Here is a 19859-nt window from a genome sequence, read left to right on the forward strand (position 1 = left end):
CCAGTGCAAGCATGTGGTATTTGCAGTCCTTACATGGGTGATGAAGTATACAAACATAACCTCCAACAGAAAGCAGGTATACATAGACAGTACATTTGTATGGTACATATATGTGGTACAGATGTTATGTCACAAGGTTGCAGGTACACTGAACAGTTATTTAATCCCAGCTCTTCTGGGTGAGGTACGGTGGCGGTATACCGCCCCTTTTTGCCCGAGGTAATGGGCTGCGCTGAGACCAGGTATCGCAACTAGTGCGTTGCCTCTGTTCTCAGAAAGTAGTCGCCTTAGCAGCTCATCTGCAGCCGCTGAACCATTGCATGAATCACATAAATCGAAAACGGCATTAGTCCATTAGTCATGTTAGTCACGGATCCATTAACCCTTTTACTTGTACCTCGTGGCATTAACTCTTTTTGTAATTCATATCCATTATTTTAAACACAGTAACCATTCAGCATTAAAATATTAACTCTTATCATAAATCCGTCATCATACAAATCACATTGCTTATTTAGACTCACTCTTGCCTTACAAAAGTCTCTTTGTGGGGACCGCCAACGGTGTAAGGCCCTTTTAAGACTCCCGGGTGCATTTCCCTTTTAAGACGCCATCTTGTGGTTCCCACAAGGCTTCCACTGGGCGCCGCCATTTTAGTTGCTCTGCTTGCCTTTCTCTGCAGAGCTCTGCTGCCACGAGGCTCACCACCATCTTGAGCTCACTGGCGTGACGTTTTACTCTCTTCGTGCAGTTGTGGATGGAGTTTAAAGGAGGAACTGAAGGAATAAAGAAGGAAGAAAGAAAAATGGCCAAGAACAATTTGATCTTGAATCTGGCAGAAGTGGTTCTTTGGATTCGATCAGTCATAGTCCCTGAGAGAGTGGCCTCCGTAATTGCTGCTGTATCCTCCGCTCTGGCTCTTATACCTGCCCGAGTAGCTGTCACGATCTCCCGAGTCATACCGGCCGCCGCCGTAGCCTCCGCCACCGCTGTAGCCTCCGCTCCGGTCGTTGTCCCAGTAACTGCCGCCTCTCCTGCGGCCACCATAGCAGCCACCACCACAGCCGCCACCCGACTTTTTCTCCGCGTGGGCCCCCCGGATTTGTCGGCCATCGATGGATTTCACGTTCATCGCCTGCAGCGCGCCACCGGCTCGCACCTCAGCGATCGGCCCGTACTTAAAAAAACTGCTCTTCCAGGGTCTGCTCGTCTGTGTGGGGATTTAGACTGCCAATGAACCACTTCTTTCTCCTCCAGCTCGGTCGGCACTGCTCTTTGGGAACCCGGGGGACAGCGGTCTGTGGAGGAATGAAGTCTTCCCAGCTCCCACGGACTTTCCCCCATCCATCTCCTGCCAACTAGCGTCGGCCCATCGCCTGCAATGACCCACAAAGGTAAACCGTGCGTCTCGCCTCCGTGAGATACCTGCACATCCGCTCTGCCAAGAACAGGAGGTATCAGTTCCTTGGTGTAGGTGTGCAGCTTTGCTGTGACCGGGACTAGCTTGGGTCGTGCAGCTGGGTTGACCTACAGTTTATTAAAAGTTTCCTGACTCATCAATGACGGACCCGATCCAGAGTCCACTTCCATACTCACTGGGACTCCGTTAATCTTGACCTCCATAATCACCAGGGCCGAATCGTCGGTACACGTATACAGTCCAAATGCCTCATCATCTTCTGCCTGCTCCTCGTTGGATGGTGGATCCTCTACCATTACCTCAGCCACACAGTGAGTCAGGTTTCTTTTGCACATATGCTGAAGGTGGCCTTTCGTGTGGCAGGTATTGCACGTATACTCCTCAAACCTGCATGGTGCTACTCGATTAGCCCCCCTCGGCGTACTCTGAGTTCCAGGACCCTGAGGTCCGTGCTCTCTGCCCTGGGCAGAGCCACGTTCTGCAGTTTTGTCCATGGTGGGCACTATCCTGTGGACAGTGCCTACCGGGTTCGAGACTGTGTGGATCATCTGCTTGGTGCTGCAAGTCGAGGTCATATATGCCCGGCTGATGGTGATGGCTTGCTTCAGGGTGACTGTAGGTTCAGTGGATAGCAGCTTGTGAAGGAGACCCTCACGGCCAATACCCATAACAAAGACGTCTCGCAACGCCTCGTCAAGGTGTGTGCCAAAAATCACACGGCGCTGCGAGTCTCCTGAGGTCCGCAGCATATTTGGTGACATCCTGGCCCTCAGGTCTGCAGTGATGGTAGAATTTGTGCCTCACCGTGAGGATGCTCTCCTTCGGTTTCAGTTGGTCACGAATGAGTTTGATCAGCTCCTCATATGACTTGTCCCTGGCGCTCGTGGGTGCCAGCAAATCCCTCTCATTGCCACAACTGGAAAGCAATATCGCCTTACACTTCTCTCTCAGTGCGTCCGTGCCCCCCCATCAGGTTGTTTGGTGTAAAGTAGTACTCGAGCCTTTCCGTAAAGGCCTCCCAATCATTGTCCACCGTAAAATCCTGTAATCGAGCTCAGAGTAGCCATGGCTGAGTGAAGCTCGTCCGTGTCCTCATCGCCAATGTGATATATGTAGCATTTAAATCACTGACTCCACACAGACTGGTGTTGTAGTAACTGCTGTGACCGTAGTCCTTTATTGTGTAACTCCAGAGTGCCTCTCAGGTGTGGTGGGCAGCCTTTTATACTCTGTCTTGCAGATACTTTCAGGTCTCCCACCACAGCGCCCTCTGAGGCGCACCATTGTACTTATACATTTAATGTACCTGGACAATACATAACAAAAACGATCAGCATTCATTCCATCTTTTTACCCTCTGGTTTCTGCCGGTCTCTGAGCAAGTATTTATTGGGTATTGTCAAATAACATCTCTGTAAACGTCGCCTCTCTCTATTGGGACCTTCTGTAGGATCCAGTTGCCACGAAGTTGGGTAAGACACAGGATCATACCATACAGCCCTAGAAATAAAATTATTAAAAAGGTTATACTTAACTAGCCAGTTATGTATTGTTACATATTCCAATATTGTACAAACACATTTTTTAGGTTGCTCCTTATTTCACTAGTACTATCAGTTATTCCTGTTATACACAAGTCTGGTAATAATCATCTGTGTCGCTTCTAATCTGAGATGATATTGCATAGGATTACATTATTTTCTATTAGTACCACAACATATATGGATATAAATCAATCACAAATATTTACTCTGCTGACAAGAACAGTACCTGGACAGAATGTTTGTTTTGTGTTGATCCTAACTGAGATGATGTGCTGTATTCTATAAAGCACTCGGGCAGACATGGCTCTACATGGTAGAGAGAAATTAAACAGAACACTTCCTGTTCAGTTGCAGAGCAGTCACCCATCCTTTGTTCCCAACTGTACTCATTTATCTCTGACTACTTGTTTAATGCACTAGGTGGCAGTCTATTCCATAAGTTACTAAGTAGTTAGTCTTTAAGTTACTCTTTTTCTTAGCTTATGTTCTCCATTCTCATCCCTGGTTCTGCATAAATTAAGTATCCACCTGCATCCATTCTACCAACTCAAAAATACTTACATCATGTAAATTTTCTCCAATTAGAATAGAGCTTGAGCTTCATGTAGCCTTTATTCAGAGCTCATTATCCTTGACCTTTCCAAACCTTTTCCGTTATCTCTGTCTTTCTGTAGTGATCAGGCCTATAACACACTGTTATAACTGTAGGCTCACCGAAGCTTAATAGATCATTGCATTCTTTGGATCTTTCTGTTAGTCAGTGATAGCACTCTTGTCTTTGAGTCAGAAGGTTGTGGGTTCAAGTTGCACTCCAGAGACCTGAGCACACAATGTAGGCTGACACTCCCAGTACAATATTGAGGGAGTGCCGCATTGTCGGAGGTGCCATCTTTCGGATGAGACAGGACCAGACACCATTTATAGGGGATTTGATAGTCAGGAGGATAAACAGGCATTTCTGCAATGTGAATCCCACATGGTGGGTTGCCTCTCTGGAATCAGGGTAAAGGATATCAGAGAGTGCAGAACATTTTATTGGGGGGGGGGAGGGGTAAGGGGAACAGCCAGAAGTCATGGTCCATGTGGGAACCAACATGCGAGTTTTTCAGGAGCTAGGAAGGAAAATAAAAAAGCAGGACCTCAAAAAGGTAGTAATCTCTGGATTACTCCCAGTATCACATGTTAGTGCGTATAGTACCAGTAAGATTAAACAGGTTCATACGTGGCTGGAGAGATGGTGCAAGAGGAAGGGCTTTAGATTCCTGGGGCATTGAGACCAGTTCTGGGGCAGGAGGGACCTGTACAGGATGGACGGGTTGCACCTCAACAGGGCTGGGACCAATGTCCTTGCGGGAAGGCTAACTGTGCTTGGAGGAGGGTTTTAACAATTTGGCAGGGGGAGGGGCACCAGGATGAAGCACTAGAGAGGAGAACCAAGGTGTACAGAGGACTGGGAGAGACAAGAAGCATTAGGATAAAATATAGTTCAGAAATAGGAGAGGTCCTACAGGGGGACAAATGAAAGACAGTCTAAGATGGGTTTGAAGTGCATGTGCATAATCACACGGAGCATGAAAAATAAGCCTGGTGAGCTGCAGGCACAAGCTGTCATTTGGGTCTATGATATAATGGCAATAACCTGGCTTAAAGGGGACGATTGGGAACTTAATTTTCCTGGCTACAAGTATTCAGGAAAGATAGGGAACGATATAAAGAAGGGGATGGCAGTATTGATCAAAGAGAGTATTACGGCACTGGAAAGGAATGATGAGGGGTCAAAGACAGAATCTATTTGGCTAGAATTAACAATAGAGGATATATTACACTACTGGGTGTATACTATAGGCCACCAAATAGTGGGGAGGAGGAGGAGTGAATTTGCAGGCAAAGTGCAGAAAGATGTAAGGACTATAAAGTAGTGATAATGGGGAGCTTCAATTATCCTAATATAGACTGGGATAGTAACAGCGTAAAGGCAAAGAGGGGGTGGTAATCCTGAAATGTGTACAAGAGAATTTTCTTAATCAGTGTATTTCCAGCCCAACAAGAAAGGAAAGCAGTGCTAGTTCTGGGGAATGAAGTGGGGCAAGTGGAGCATGCTTCAGTGGGACAGCATTTGAGGAACAGTGATATCATCATCAGGTTTAGAATAGTTATGGAAAAGAAAAGGAATAATCAAGTGTGAAAATACTTAACTGGAGGAGGGCTAACTTCAGTGAGTTGAAAAGGGATCTGGCCCAGGTGGATTGGAATCACAGATAGGCAAAACAGTAATTGAGCAATGAGAGGCCTTCAAAGAGGAGATGGTTTGGGTACAGAGTCGACACATTCCTATGAGGAGGAAAGGAAGGGCATTTCCAAAGCAAAAGAAATAGAGGTTAAAATGAGACAGATAAATGAGGCGTGTGACAAATGTTAGTTTCTTACTACAGTAGCAAAGCAAGCTGAATATAGAAATTAGAGAGGATATAAAAAAGAGAATGAGAGGGGCAAAGTAAATGAGAATAGATTAGCAGCTAACATAAAAGGGAACCCAAAAGTCTTTTATAAATATATAAATAATAAAAGGGTACTCAAAGGAAGAGTGGGTTGAATAGGAACCATGAAGGATATCTTCTTGTGGATGCAGTGGGCATGGCTGAGGTACTAAACGAGTACTTTGCATCTGGCTTCACAAAAGGAGGATGCTGCCAATGGCACAGTAATGGAGGAGAGTAGTAGAGATAGGATAAAAATAAAATAAATAAAAGGTTAGCAGTACTCAAAGTAGAAAAATCACATGGATGGATTACTGAGGGAAGTAACAGTAGAAATTGCAGTGGCTCTGGCCACAATCTTACAATCCTCCTTGATTATGGGAGTGGTGCCAGAGGACTGGAGGATTGCAAATGTTACACTCCTGCTCAAAAAAGGGGAGAGGTGTAAAAACCCAGCAACTACAGGCCCGTCAATCTAATGTCAGTGGTGGTGAAACGCAAGACAATAATCCGGGCAAAATTAATTGGCACTTGGAAAAATAGGGGTTAACAAATGAAAGCCAGCACGGATTTGTTAAAGGCAAATCTGTTTGCCTAACTTACATCCATCATCATCATAAGCGGTCCCTCGAAGCGAGGATGGCTTGCTTCCACACCAAAAAGGGATGAGTTCACAGGTGTTTCAATGAAGGACCTAATATTCCAGATCCCGAACTACATCATGAAGGGTAGAAGATGCCTGTGCGTGGATTTTTTTTTTAAATGTGTGGTGGCTGTTGCACACCAACCACCACACGAGCTTGACAGAGCTAGGTCTTGGTCCAGTGGCATGGATTAACCAAGACTAACTGGAGACCTGCTCTGCTGCACAGACCTAGCGGGCACACATATCGCAGTGTGGGCTGGCCTGTGCTGCCCCTGGGCCTTCGCCTCTCTTGGGCCCCGGTCAGTTCCCTCTACGGACTCTTGCCGCTCCTTCGCCCCTCCTGCTGTGCCTGCCCGCGCTGCAATCAGCGACCTGGCTTCGTAGCCATCGCCCTCCTGCAGCAGCTGTTCCCTGCAGTGGTATGCCGCCACACGCTGCTCCCTCCAATGGCCCTGGCCTGCTGATGGTCTTGCAAGCCAGGACCGCGGCGATTTCCGGGCCGGGCCACTGCACGCTGCTCCCTCCAATGTCCCCGGCATGCTGATGGTCTTGCAGGCCGGGACCGCTCTGATTTCCGGGCCAGGCCGCCACACGCTGCTCCATTACATAGAATGTACAGCACAGCAACAGGTCGGTGTTTATGCTCCACACATAACACAAGTTTCTCCTGAATTCCCTATTGGATTTATTAGTGACTATCATTTTCCCATGCACCTCCTGCCCTTATCAAGATATTCTTCTTCACTCAGAGAATGATCAACACATGGAATAAACTCTCAGATAGAAGAGTTTCTCATAGCTAAAATTCTCCAGTTAGGAATTTGAATATTTAAATCAGTGAATTGTAACTTGATTGAGTTCTTTGATAAAGTAACAGAGGGTTGATAAGGGTTGTGTGGTTGACGTGTATATGGACTTTCAAATGTGTTTGATAAAGTACCACATAATAAACTCATTAGCAAAATTGAAGCCTTGGGATTAAAGGAGCAGTGGCTGCGTGGATACTTATTTGGCTAAAGGACAGAATGCTGAGTGTAGTGGTGAATGGTGGCTTTTCAGATTGGACCCAGTGATGTTCCCCAGGGGTCAGTACTAGGACCTGTTATTTTTGATGTAGATTAATGACCTGGACTTGGGTACATGGAACATAATTTCAAAGTTTGCAGATGACATGAAACTCGGAAATGTTTTAAAAAGACTTGCATTTATACAGCACCTTTCATGACCACCGGTCGTCTCAAAGCGCTTTACAGCCAATGTAGTCACTGTAATAATGTGGGAAATATGGCAGCCAATTTGCACATATCAAACTCCCACAAACAGCAATATGATGATAATCTGATGATAATTGTTATGTTGAGAATTAAGGGCCGCCCATTTAGAACTGAGATGAGGAGGAATTTCTTCTCTCAGAGGGTTGTAAATCTGTGGAATTCTCTGTCCCAGAGAGCTGTGGTCACTGTGGAGATAGACAGATTTTTGAACGATAAGGGAGTAAAGGGTTATGGGGAGTGGCCGGGGAAGTGGTGTTGAGGCCAGGATCAAATCAGCCATGATCTTATTAAATGGCAGAGCAGGCTCGAGCGACCAAGTGGCCTATTCCTGCTCCTATTTCTTATGTTCAGGTGGAAAAAGTGCTCTCAGAATTAATGCTAACTTTGACCATATTAATGCCACGTTGCATTTTCCTATATGGCTTTAACTCAGTAGGAAATGCTTATTGCTGGTTGACTAAAAGCACTGATTAAGTCTATATAATTAGGAGGTGGATCCAATTCAGTTTAATAGGTCATTTTTCACACTTAGAAAGGCCTGCACCATCATCATAGGCAGTCCCTCGAAACCGAGGAAGACTTGCTTCCACTCTGAAAAAGTGAGTTCTCAGGTGACTGTACAGTCCAATACGGGAATTACAGTCTCTGTCACAGGTGGGACAGACAGTGGTTGAAAGAAAGGGTGGGTGGGGAGTCTGGTTTGCCGCACGCTCCTTTCCGCTTGATCTCTGCATGCTCTCGGCCACGAGACTCGGGTGCTCAGTGCCCTCCCGGATGCTCTTTCTCCACTGTCGCACTAGGGCGGTCTTTGGCCAGAGATTCCCAGATGTCAGTGGGACATTGCACTTTATCAAGGAGGCTTTGAAATGTTTCCTCTTCCCATCTGGAGAGTGCTTGCCGTGTAGGAGTACCGAGTATAGCGCTTGCTTTGGGAGTCTCGTGTTGGGCATGTGAACCATGTGGCCCGCCCAACGGAGCTGGTCGAGTGTGGTCATTGTTTCAATGTTGGGAATGTTGGCGTGCCTACCTTCCCAGAGGATTTGCAGGATCTTGCGGAGACATCATTGGTGGTATTTCTCCAGCGATTTGAGGTGTCTGCTGTATATGGTCCATGTCTCTGAGCCATACAGGAGGGAGAGTATCACTACAGTCCTGTAGACCATAAGTTTGGTGCCAGATTTGAGGGCCTGATCCTCGAACATTCTCTTCCTCAGGCGACCGAACACTGAGCTGGCGCACTAGAGGCGATGTTGGACCTTATCGTCGATGTCTGCTTTGCTAATAGGCTCCCAAGGTATGGAAAGTGGTCCACGTTGTCCAAGGCCGCGCCGTGGATTTTGATGACTGGGAGGCAGTGCTGTGTGGTGAGCTCAGGTAGGTGGAGGACCTTTGTCTTTCGGATGTTTAGTGTAAGGCCCATGCTTTCGTACGCCTCGGTGAAGATGTTGATGATGGCTTGGAGTTCAGTCTCTGAATGTGCGCAGATGCAAGCGCCATCCGCGTACTGTAGTTCGACGACAGAGGATGGGACAATCTTGGATCTAGCCTGGAGGCGACGAAGGTTGAACAGGTTCCCAGTGGTTCTATAATTTAGTTCCACTGCAGCGGGGAGCTTGTTGAGCGTGAGGTGGAGCATTGCAGCAAGGAAGATCGAGAAGACGGTTGGGGCGATAACGCAGCCCTGCTTGACTCCGATCCAGATGTGGATTGGGTCTGTGATGGATCCGTTGGTCAGGATCACGGCTTGCATGTCGTCATGGAGCAGGCGGAGGATGGCGACAAACATTTGAGGGCAGCCGAAATGGAGGAGGACGCTCCATAGTCCTTCGTGGTTAACTGTGTCAAAGTGAGGTCAAAGAAGGCCATGTACAAGGGTTGATGCTGTTTCCTGAATTTCTCTTGCAGTTGTCGCCTGGGCCTGCACTACCTGTGTTTTAAACCCCAAAGGAAGTCAAGATTTCAGGTGACTGCCAAATGAAACTGTGCCTTTTTGAAAGTCAACATATGGATGGTATACTAGCAGCGGTCTTTCCCAGTGTCACTTTTAGATGAGGATGAGGAAAAAACATTTCCTTCATAACATGAAAACACAGCTGGCTATATGGTAAAGCTTTTATCCCATTGTGTGTTTCCTCAAGGCTTTATCCCAGCTCCTATTTTGGGTTCACAGTGAACTAGTTTCCTGAAGCGAACCTACATGTCCTATGATCTTAAACATACAATATTAAGCAGTTTGCGAGTGGGAGCAACATGCCTCAGAACAAACCGGGATATTTCACGTTGCAAGTTGAAGGTTTCCCACCCACCTACTCCTTGTCCCCCCCCAATCGGTAAAATGCCACCATATTGACATTTCTCAAACAAAACATTTAAAATTATTTTTTCTCCCCCAAAATTCTTTCAATTGTATTTCTAGGCCTTACCGGTCATGCGTCAGCTGTTGAACGAGTTCTTGCCAATGCCTGCTAGCACTTAAATCTACCTTGTACATTCCCCTGATGTGCTGAATTACTTTCTTCCTCTGCATGCCCTGCTGCAGTGAGATATTCTGAGTGAGCTCAGCAGCTATTTTGGAAATATCTTTTGACTTCAAATCCAGTCGTTGAAGGAGGCTGAAAAAGAGAGAAAAAAGTCCTTACAAGCTGAAGGAAAATTACTTTATGCATACAAGTGTTTAAAAAAAAAAATCAAATTTTCCTCTTTCTCTTGAAAGCTTTGGTTCATGGTTAATACAGTTCCATGAGCACTGGCAGCCTTCCAATATCGCATTCAAGTGTCTAATCATCAGTTATCATCTTAGATAATTAATGGCATCATCATAGGCGGTCCCTCGTATCAAGGATGACTTGCTTCCACGCCAAAATGGGATGAGTTCACAGGTGTTTCAATGAAGGACCTAAATATTCCAGGTACCCAAACCACATCCTGAAGGGTGGAAGATGCCTGTGCGTGGATTTTTTTAATGTGTGATGGCCGTTGCACACCAGTCACCAAGCGGGCTTGACAGAGCTAGGTCTTGGGTTCAAGTCCCACTCCTGACCCTTGAGCACACAATCCAGGCTGACACACTAGTGGAGTACTGAAGGAGTGCTGCACTGCCGGAGGTGCCGTCTTTTGGATGAGACGTTAAACCGAGACCCCGTCTGCTCTCTTGGGTGGATGTGAAAGATCACATGGCACTATTTTGAAGAAGTTCAGGGGAGTTCTCCCTGGTATCCTGGATAATATTTATCCCTCAAGCAACATCACTAAAACAGATTATCTGATCAGATCATTATCACCATAGGCAGTCCCTCGAAAAAAGGGCAACTTACTTCCACGCCAAAAAGGGATGAGTTCACAGGTGTTTCAATGAAGAACCGAATATTCCAGATCCCGAACTACATCATGAAGGGTGGAAGATGCCTGTGTGTGGATTTTTTTAACGTGTGGTGGCCGTTGCACACCAGCCACCACGCGGGCTTGACAGAGCTAGGTCTTGGACCAGTAGCAAGGATTAACCAAGATGACTGGAGACCTGCTCTGCTGCACGGACCTAGTGTGCACACATATTTCAGTGTGGGCTGGCCTGTGCTGCCTCTTCGGGGCAAGTTAGGGGCCTTTCAGCTTCGATCAGTGGGCAGCACTTTCACCTCGGCGTCAGAAGGTCGTGGGTTCAAATCTCACTCCGGAGACTTGAGACCATAATGTAGACCAACACACTCAGTGCAGTACTGAGTGAGCACCGCACTGTCGGAGGGCTAGTACTGAGGGAACACTACTAGGCTATTTGACCATGGAGTGCATCCTTGCATAGCCTGATCCAGTTTTCATCAAGCATCCATATATATACTTTTCAGCTGGTGTCAGAGTCGACAGTGATCATGAGCCTAGTTCCATTTTCCTGCTTTTTCCTCACCCCTTAACATTTTAATCTATAATACTCCTGTGAAGTGCCTTGGGAAGTTTACTATGTTAAAGGAGCTATATAAATACAAGTTGTTGTTATATATCACTGAATATTGAAACCCATTATCAAATCAAATGCTCCATTACCGACTGCAAGAATTCTGAATTAATAAGGTCACAAGCCAATCTGTGATCACACTGAACTATTTTCAAAAATATGGAACGGATCAAAACCTAAAAGCAGTAGCAAGCACCTCAGTCAAAAATTATAGGACTTGTGAACTTGTGAACAAAATGTTTCTGCAATACAAAAACAAATACAGTAACAATCAGTAATGATATATTGCTCTACCAACTCTATGCCACTAAGTAATACGCAAGGATATGCCTCACAATTCCCAGCTGGACCATCGAGTTATTGGTCTTATAAACAGGAAAGATACACTGGAGGGCGAGACAATCAACAATGTGTCCATTGGCTCCCACATCCCTGAACCTCTCCTGTTAATCTTCCAGATGCTACATCTTGGCAACAACTTTAAGTACTGTCTCAGCTTCAACATGCATGCCAATGACACTCGACACCTCTGGCACGACCATCGGTTCACATACTCCACTAGCTCCTGGCCCCCAGCTCATTAGCTTCAAGCTCATTTTTAAATCCTCAAATCATTTCAACTTGATTTGAGTAATCTTCTCTAGCCGTAAGTCTCAGCCCGCCCTTCCAGCTCTTGAGTTTCTGTTTACTGCTGCATGGGCCTTACGCTAAACATCCGTAAGACAAAGGTCCTCCACCAGCCTGTCCTCACCGCACAGCACTGCTCCCCAGTCATCAAGATCCACGGCACAGCCCTGGACAACATGGACCATTTCCCATACCTCGGGAGTCTTTTATCAACAAAAGCAGACATTGATGAGAAGATTCAACACCGCGTCCAGTGTGCCAGCGCAGCCTTCGGCCACCTGAAGAAGAGTGTTCGAAGACCAGGCCCTCAAATCTACCACCAAGCTCATGGTCTACGGGGATGTAGTAATACCCGCCCTCCTGCATGGCTCAGAGACATGGATCGCGTACAGTAGACACCTCAAGTCGCTGGAGAAATACAACCAACGATGCCTCCGACAAATCTCCTGGGAGGACAGACGCACCAACATTGGCTACCTCGTCCAGGCCAACATCCCCAGCATTGAAGCACTGACCACACTTGAGCAGCTCCGCTGGACAGGCCACATTGTCCGCATGCCAGACACGAGACTCCCAAAGCAAGCGCTCTACTCGGAACTCCTACACGGCAAGCGAGTCCCAGCTGGGTAGAGGAAACGTTACAAGGACACCCTCAAAGCCTCCCTGATAAAGTGCAACATCCCCACCGACACCTGGGAGTCCCTGGCCAAAGACCGTCCTAAGTGGAAGAAGTGCATCCGTGAGGGTGCTGAGCGCCTCGAGTCTCATCGCCGAGTGCATGCAGAAAACAAGCGCCGGCAGTGGAAAGAGCATGTGGCAAACCTGTCCCATCCTCCCTTACCCTCAACGACTGCCTGTCCCACCTGTGGCAGGGACTGTGGCTCTAGTATTGGACTGTTCAGCCACCTAAGGACTCATGTTAAGAGTGGAAGCGATTCCGAGGGACTGCCTATGATGATGATGACTGCTGGTCCCCACACTCTCCGACACTATTCACTCAGGCACCAATACCAGCTATTTAGAGCTCTCTGTCCCTTAATCTCTTTGCTTCACAGACTTTTAAGTTCCTTCAGAAGTCCCTTAAAAAAATTGCCACAATTTTTGGTTGCATCTCAAATCTTTTCCACCTTTCCTTTTATAAAGCTCCAAACCGCTCCTCCACTTGAGAGAGGCTTTAAAAATGCACTTCGTGGTTGACAGTCTTCGGGTGAAATGTTGTCACTGTGTAAGAAGTGCCGTATAACGGAGTTCTTTAATAGATTGTTTGAAAGTAGCACTCCCATTTTCAACTGTTGTCATCAGGAAGGAGGGTTATACTTTCATTTTTTTTAAAAAAGATTATTTACCCTTTTTTTTTTACTGCTGTTCTTGGACCTGTCGGATGACCAACAAGGCAGGGAGGTGGCTTAAACTCCAACTATTAGCAATGCAGATGTGCATTAGTGGCTAGGGATGAGTGTACAATAGCAGTCCTTGACGACTATCCTGTTGATTCTTTCCCCTCTCCCACAGCTGTCTCTTAGGTCAGCACCTGAGCAAAACCTGTACCCTCCTGCTCCATGGCACTGTGAGTTGGTGCCCAATGTGCATCCCAGCCAATGTTACTTTACCTCTGCTGAGATGTCGCCATTTTCTTTTCCCAGGCAGCTTTATTTGCATTTTCTTCATTCACATATTTGGTTTGCTCCTAAAGTACATAAATATATATTATTCACATTCAAAGTTAGTTTGTAATTTTCCAATTCATTCAATTAAAAAAGAAACCCCGATTTTGAAACGATAACATTCCTAAGCCTACACGTGCAGATTCAAGGCGTTCCTATTTGTGTCACATACCACTTTCAGTGATATAAATCGACCTTTAAATTAAAATGTAATTCTTCCAACAGAAGGTTTACATTGAACATTGCTGGTTCTTTGAAACGTTACTTTAAATGTCGAAGATGAAATAAAGTTTGAATGGAACGATTAATTTTGTGGGAAATTTTGTTCAAAACATTTTTTTTTTGGCCAATTTTTTTCTCCTCCTCTCCAAAACATAGAAACATAGAAAATAGGTGCAGGAGTAGGCCATTCGGCCCTTCGAGCCTGCATCACCATTCAATAAGATCATGGCTGATCATTCCCTCAGTACCCCTTTCCCGTTTTCTCTCCATACCCCTTGATCCCCTTAGCCGTAAGGGCCATATCTAACTCCCTCTTGAATATATCCAATGAACTGGCATCAACAACTCTCTGCGGCAGGGAATTCCACAGGTTAACAACTCTCCGAGTGAAGAAGTTTCTCCTCCTCTCAGTCCTAAATGGCCCACCCCTGATCCTAAGACTGCGTCCCCTGGTTCTGGACTTCCCCAACATCGGGAACAATCTACCCGCATCTAACCTGTCCCATCCCGTCAGAATCTTGTATGTTTCTATGAGATCCCCCCTCATCCTTCTAAACTCCAATGTATAAAGGCCCAGTTGATCCAGTCTCTCCTCATATGTCAGTCCAGCCATCCCGGGAATCAGTCTGGTGAACCTTTGCTGCACTCCCTCAATAGCAAGAACGTCCTTCCTCAGATTAGGAGACCAAAATTGAACACAATATTCCAGGTGAGACCTCACCAAGGCCCTGCACAACTGCAGTAAGACCTCTCTGCTCAGATACTCAAATCCCCTAGCTATGAAGGCCAACATACCATTTGCCTTCTTTACCACCTGCTGTACCTGTATGCCAACTTTCAATGACTGATGAACCATGACACCCAGGTCTCGTTGCACCTCCCTTTTTCCTAATCTGCCACCATTCAGATAATATTCTGTCTTTGTGTTTTTGCCCCTAAAGTGGATAACCTCACATTTATCCACATTATACTGCATCTGCCATGCATTTTCCCACTCACCTAACCTGTCTAAGTCACCCTGCAGCCTCTTAGTGTCCCCCTCACAGTTCACACCGCCACCCAGTTTAGTGTCATCTGCAAACTTGGAGATATTACACTCAATTCCTTCATCCAAATTATTGATGTATATTGTAAAGAGCTGGGGTCCCAGCACTGAGCCCTGCGGCACTCCACTAGTCACTGCCTGCCATTCTGAAAAGGACCCGTTTATCCTGAATCTCTGCTTCCTGTCTGCCAACCAGTTCTCTATCCACGTCAGTATATTACCCCCAATACCATGTGCTTTGATTTTGCACATTAATCTCTTATGTGGCAACTAGTCAAAAGACTTTTGGAAGTCCAAATACACCACATCCACTGGTTCTCCCTTGTCCACTTTACTAGTTACATCCTCAAAAAATTCCAGAAGATTTGTCAAGCATGATTTCCCTTTTATAAACATGCTGACTTGGACCGGTCCTGTCACTGCTTTCCAAATGCGCTGCTATTTCATCCTTAACAATTGATTCTAACATTTGCCCCATCACTGATGTCAGGCTAACCGGTCTATAATTACCAGCTTTCTCTCTCCCTCCCTTTTTAAATTGTGGTGTTACATTAGCTATCCTCCAGTCCATAGGAATTGATACCGAGTTGACAGACTGTTGGAAAATGATCACCAATGCATCCACTATTTCTAGAGCCACTTCCTTAAGTACTCTGGGATGCAGAATATCTGGCCCCGGGGTTTTTAAATCGGCCTTCAATCCCATCAATTTTCCTAACACAATGTCCCGCCTAATATGGATATCCTTCAGTTCCTCCTTCACACTAGACCCTCGGTCCCCTAGAACTTCTGGAAGGTTTTTTGTGTCTTCCTTCGTGAAGACAGAACCAAAGTATTTGTTCAATTGGCCTGCCATTTCTTTGTTCCCCATTATAAATTCACCTGAATCTGACTGCAAGGGACCTACGTTTGTCTTCACTAATCTTTTTCTCTTCACATATCTATAGATGCTTTTGCAGTCAGTTTATGTGTTTCCGGCAAGCTTCTTCTCGTACTCTATTTCCCTCCTCTTATTTAAACCCTTTGTCCTCCTCTGCTGAATTCTAAATCACTCCCAGTCCTCAGGTTTGCTGATTTTTCTGGACAATTTATATGCCTCTTCCTTGGATTTAACACCATCCTTAATTTCCCTTGTTAGCCACGGTTGAGCCACCTTCCCTGTTTTATTTTTACTCCAGACAGGGATGTACAATTGCTGAAGTTCATCCATGTGATCTTTAAATGTTTGCCATTGCCTATCCACCGTCAACCCTTTAAGTATCATTTGCCAGTCTATTCTAGCCAATCAAACCATTAAAGTTACCTTTCCTTAAGTTCAGGACCCTAGTTTCTAAATTAACTGTGTCACTCTCCATCCTAATAAAGAATTCTACCAGATTATGGTCACTCTTCTCAAGGGGTCTCGCACAACAAGATTGCTAATTAGTCCTTTCTCATTACACATCACCCAGTCTAGGATGGCCAGCTCCCTGGTTGGTTCCTCGACATATTGGTCTAGAAAACCATCCCTAATACACTCCAGGAAATCCTCCTCCACCACATTGCTACCAGTATGGTTAGCCCAATCAATATGTAGATTAAAATCACCCATAATAACTGCTGTACCTTTATTGCATGCATCCCTAATTTCTTGTTTGATGCTGTACCCAATCTTACTACTACTGTTTGGTGGTCTGTACACAACTCCCACTAGCGTTTTCTGCCCCTTGGTATTCCACAGCTCCACCCATACCGATTCCACATCATTTAAGCAATGTCCTTTCTTATTATTGCGTTAATTTCCTCTTTAACTAGTAATGCCATCCCTCCTCCTTTTCCTTTCTGTCTATCCTTCCTAAATGTTGAATACCCCTGGATGTTGAGTTCCTAGCCTTGCTCATCTCTGTGATGCCAATTACATCATACCCATTAACTGCTATCTGCACAGTTAATTCATCCACCTTATTCCGAATACTCCTCGCATTGAGGCACAGAGCCTTCAGGCTTGTCTTTCTAACACACTTTGCCCCTTTAGAATTTTGCTGTAATGTGGCCCGTTTTGCTTTTTGCCTTAGGTTTCTCTGCCCTCCACTTTTACTTTTCTTCTTTCTATCTTTTGCTTCTGCCCCCATTCTACTTCCCTCTGTCTCCTTGCATAGGTTCCCATCCCCGTGCCATATTAGTTTAACTCCTCCCCAACAGCACTAGCAAACACTCCCCCTAGGACATTGGTTCCGGTCTTGCCCAGGTGCAGACCGTCCCTCCTGAAGGCACTGACCCTTTGTTGGAGTAAAGTTCTCCTCCAGTACCTTACCTAAGTGGCCATTATTCCATGGACATTGCGTTCTGGACAGTCATTTGACCGTAGGATACATCACAGCCAAGATTGATCTCATCTGCATCTGATGCCCACACATGCACTCTTTTGATTAGATACCTCCTCTCCCATTTTCTCCAAGACAGCAGGTGCTGGCAATGGAGGATGGCTGCACCAGGGGCACTGGGGGTGGAGGGGGTGTGGGCTGGTGCTGGGAGTGGAGGGGGAGTGGGCTGGTGCTGGGAGTGGAGGGGGAGTGGGGGGAGGAAGTGGTCTGATGCTGGGAGTGGAGGGAATGTGGCTGGTGCTGGGATTGGAGTGGGGGAGTGGAGGCTGTTGCTGGGAGTGAAGGCTGGTGCTGGGAGTGGAGGCTGGTGCTGGGAGTGGAGGCTGGTGCTGGGAGTGGAGGCTGGTGCGAACCGATGCTTGGGACGGGTAACCCCCATCGGTACACAGCCAGTCAGCTGGTCCACGCCTCTGAGGTCTATCCACTTTTCACTGTCAAATTCCCAACCCTCTCTACTTTGCCAGATTTTCTATTCTTCCCTCCCCCTTTGCTATCCTGCTGTAACCATTTACACCTCCTCGGGACCCATTTTTTGTTTCTTTACTTGTCCCATTATCACCTCCATTTGCCTTGTATTATCATCCCTTTTGTCATTGAATTACTGCGGCCCTCCACCCTATCACAGACCTTTCATTACTGTTCTTTTCTTGCCCCTTTCCCTGGCTCTGTACTTGCAGATGACTTGCCGAAGAGAATGTCCTTATAGAAACATAGAAAATAGGTGCAGGAGTAGGCCATTTGTCCTTCGAGCCTGCACCACCATTCAAAATGATCATAGCTGATCATGCAACTTCAGTACCCCATTCCTGCTTTCTCTCCATACCCCTTGATCCCTTTAGCCGTAAGGGCTACATCTAACTCCCTTTTGAATATATATAATGAACTGGCCTCAACAACTTTCTGTGGTAGAGGTTCACAATTTTCTGAGTGAAGAAGTTTCGCCTCATCTCGGTCCTAAATGGCTTACCCCTTATCCTTAGACGTGACCCCTGGTTCTGGACTTCTGCAACATCGGGATTATTCTTCCTGCATCTAACCTGTCTAATCCCATCAGAATTTTATATGTTTCTATGAGATCCCCTCTCATTCTTCTAAATTCCAGTGAATATAAGCCTAGTCGATCCAGTCTTTCTTCATATGTCAGTCCTGCCATCCTGAGAATCAGTCTAGTGAACCTTCGCTGCACTCCCTCAATAGCAAGAATGTCCTTCCTCAGATTAGGAGACCAAAACAGTACACAATATTCAAGGTGTGGCCTCACCAAAGCCCTGTACAACTGGAGTAAGACCTCCCTGCTCCTATACTCAAAACCACTAGCTATGAAGGCCAACATGCCATTTGCCTTCTTCACCGCCTGCTGTACTTGCATGGCAACTTTCAATGACTGATGTACCATGACACCCAGGTCTCATTGCACCTCCCCTTTTCCTAATCTGTCACCATTCAGATTGTTGTGTATCTGTAAATCATGCACTCCCATGTACCGCCACCAGGGGGAGCTCATCCCCTGAAGTCCCAAGGGATGCTGGGATCCCTTGGGAGCACTGTATATATGCTGGCCCCTAAGGCCTGTTCCTCACACTGGAGAGTCTTATTAAAGACTGAGGTCACTGTTACTTTAACTTCCCTGTGTGCAACCCATCTGTGTTAGGAACACAATAACTGGCAATGAGAATACGAATCCAACGCAAAGATGCAGCAAACTGTGGGCATCCTGGAGAAGTTCTCGGAGGGTGAGGACTGGGAAGCTTATGTCAAACAGTTAGACAAGTACTTTGTAGCCAACGAGCTGGACGGAGAAGGAAGCGCTGCAAAAAGGAGTGGTCCTCCTCACGGTCTGCGGGGCACCGACCTACAGCCTCATTCAGAATCTTTTGGCTCCAGTAAAACCCACAGATAAGTCGTATGAGGAGCTGTGTACACTGGTTTGGGAGCATCTTAACCCGAGGGAGAGCATGCTGATGGCAAGGTATCGGTTCAACACGTGCCAGCGATCCGAAGGTCAGGATGTGGTGAGCTACGTCGCCGATCTAAGGCGACTATGCAGGACAATGTGAGTTTGATGGCTACCTGGAGCAAATGCTCAGATACTTTTTTGTACTGGGCATTGGCCATGAGATCATCCTACGAAAACTTTTGACTGAAGAGACACCAACCCTCAGTAAGGCCATTGCGATAGCACAGGCGTTTATGTCCACCAGTGATAACACCAAACAAATCTCTCAGTACACAAGTGCTAGCAATGTTCATAAATTAACTGGAACTGTGTTTGCGAGCAGAAATGTACAGGGCAGAAACCACGAGTCTGCAACTGCCAGCAGGCCTCAGGTGACCCAGATGACTCAGAGTCCCCAACAAAGGATGAATTGCAAGGCAATTCACACCTTGTTGGCATTGTGGAGGCTTCTATTCATGCCGCTTCAAAGGGTATGTTTGCAAGAGCTGTGGAACAATGGGGCACCTCCAACGAGCTTGCAAACGAGCTGCAAGCTCTGCAAAACCTGCTAACCACCACGTGGCAGAGGAAGATTGGTCCATGGTGGATCAAAGCAATTTTGTGCCTCAGAGAGAGGAGGCAGATGCTGAAGTACACGGGGTGCACACATTTTCGACATAATGCTAAACGTAAAA

At 46.3% G+C, this 19859-nt stretch overlaps 1 protein-coding gene and 1 long non-coding RNA gene across 7 annotated transcripts in view; one reads left to right on the forward strand and one right to left on the reverse strand.

Moving 5' to 3' along the window:
- Positions 1–19859, forward strand: part of LOC139267022 (uncharacterized) — a 161770-nt gene that overhangs the window by 120730 nt on the left and 21181 nt on the right. The gene's annotated exons all lie outside the window — the stretch shown is intronic.
- Positions 1–19859, reverse strand: part of lyst (lysosomal trafficking regulator) — a 432206-nt gene that overhangs the window by 53865 nt on the left and 358482 nt on the right. For all 6 annotated transcript variants that reach the window (XM_070884660.1, XM_070884659.1, XM_070884658.1 and 3 more), the window contains 3 exons: positions 13545–13621; positions 9785–9973; positions 2775–2920 (listed from right to left, as the gene is read on the reverse strand). In XM_070884660.1, the coding sequence (XP_070740761.1) occupies positions 2775–2920; positions 9785–9973; positions 13545–13621 (412 nt within the window). The remainder of the gene's footprint in view (positions 1–2774; positions 2921–9784; positions 9974–13544; positions 13622–19859) is intronic.

Source organism: Pristiophorus japonicus, chromosome 7 (genome assembly GCF_044704955.1).
Source record: "Pristiophorus japonicus isolate sPriJap1 chromosome 7, sPriJap1.hap1, whole genome shotgun sequence".
Classification (NCBI taxonomy): domain Eukaryota; kingdom Metazoa; phylum Chordata; class Chondrichthyes; family Pristiophoridae; genus Pristiophorus; species Pristiophorus japonicus.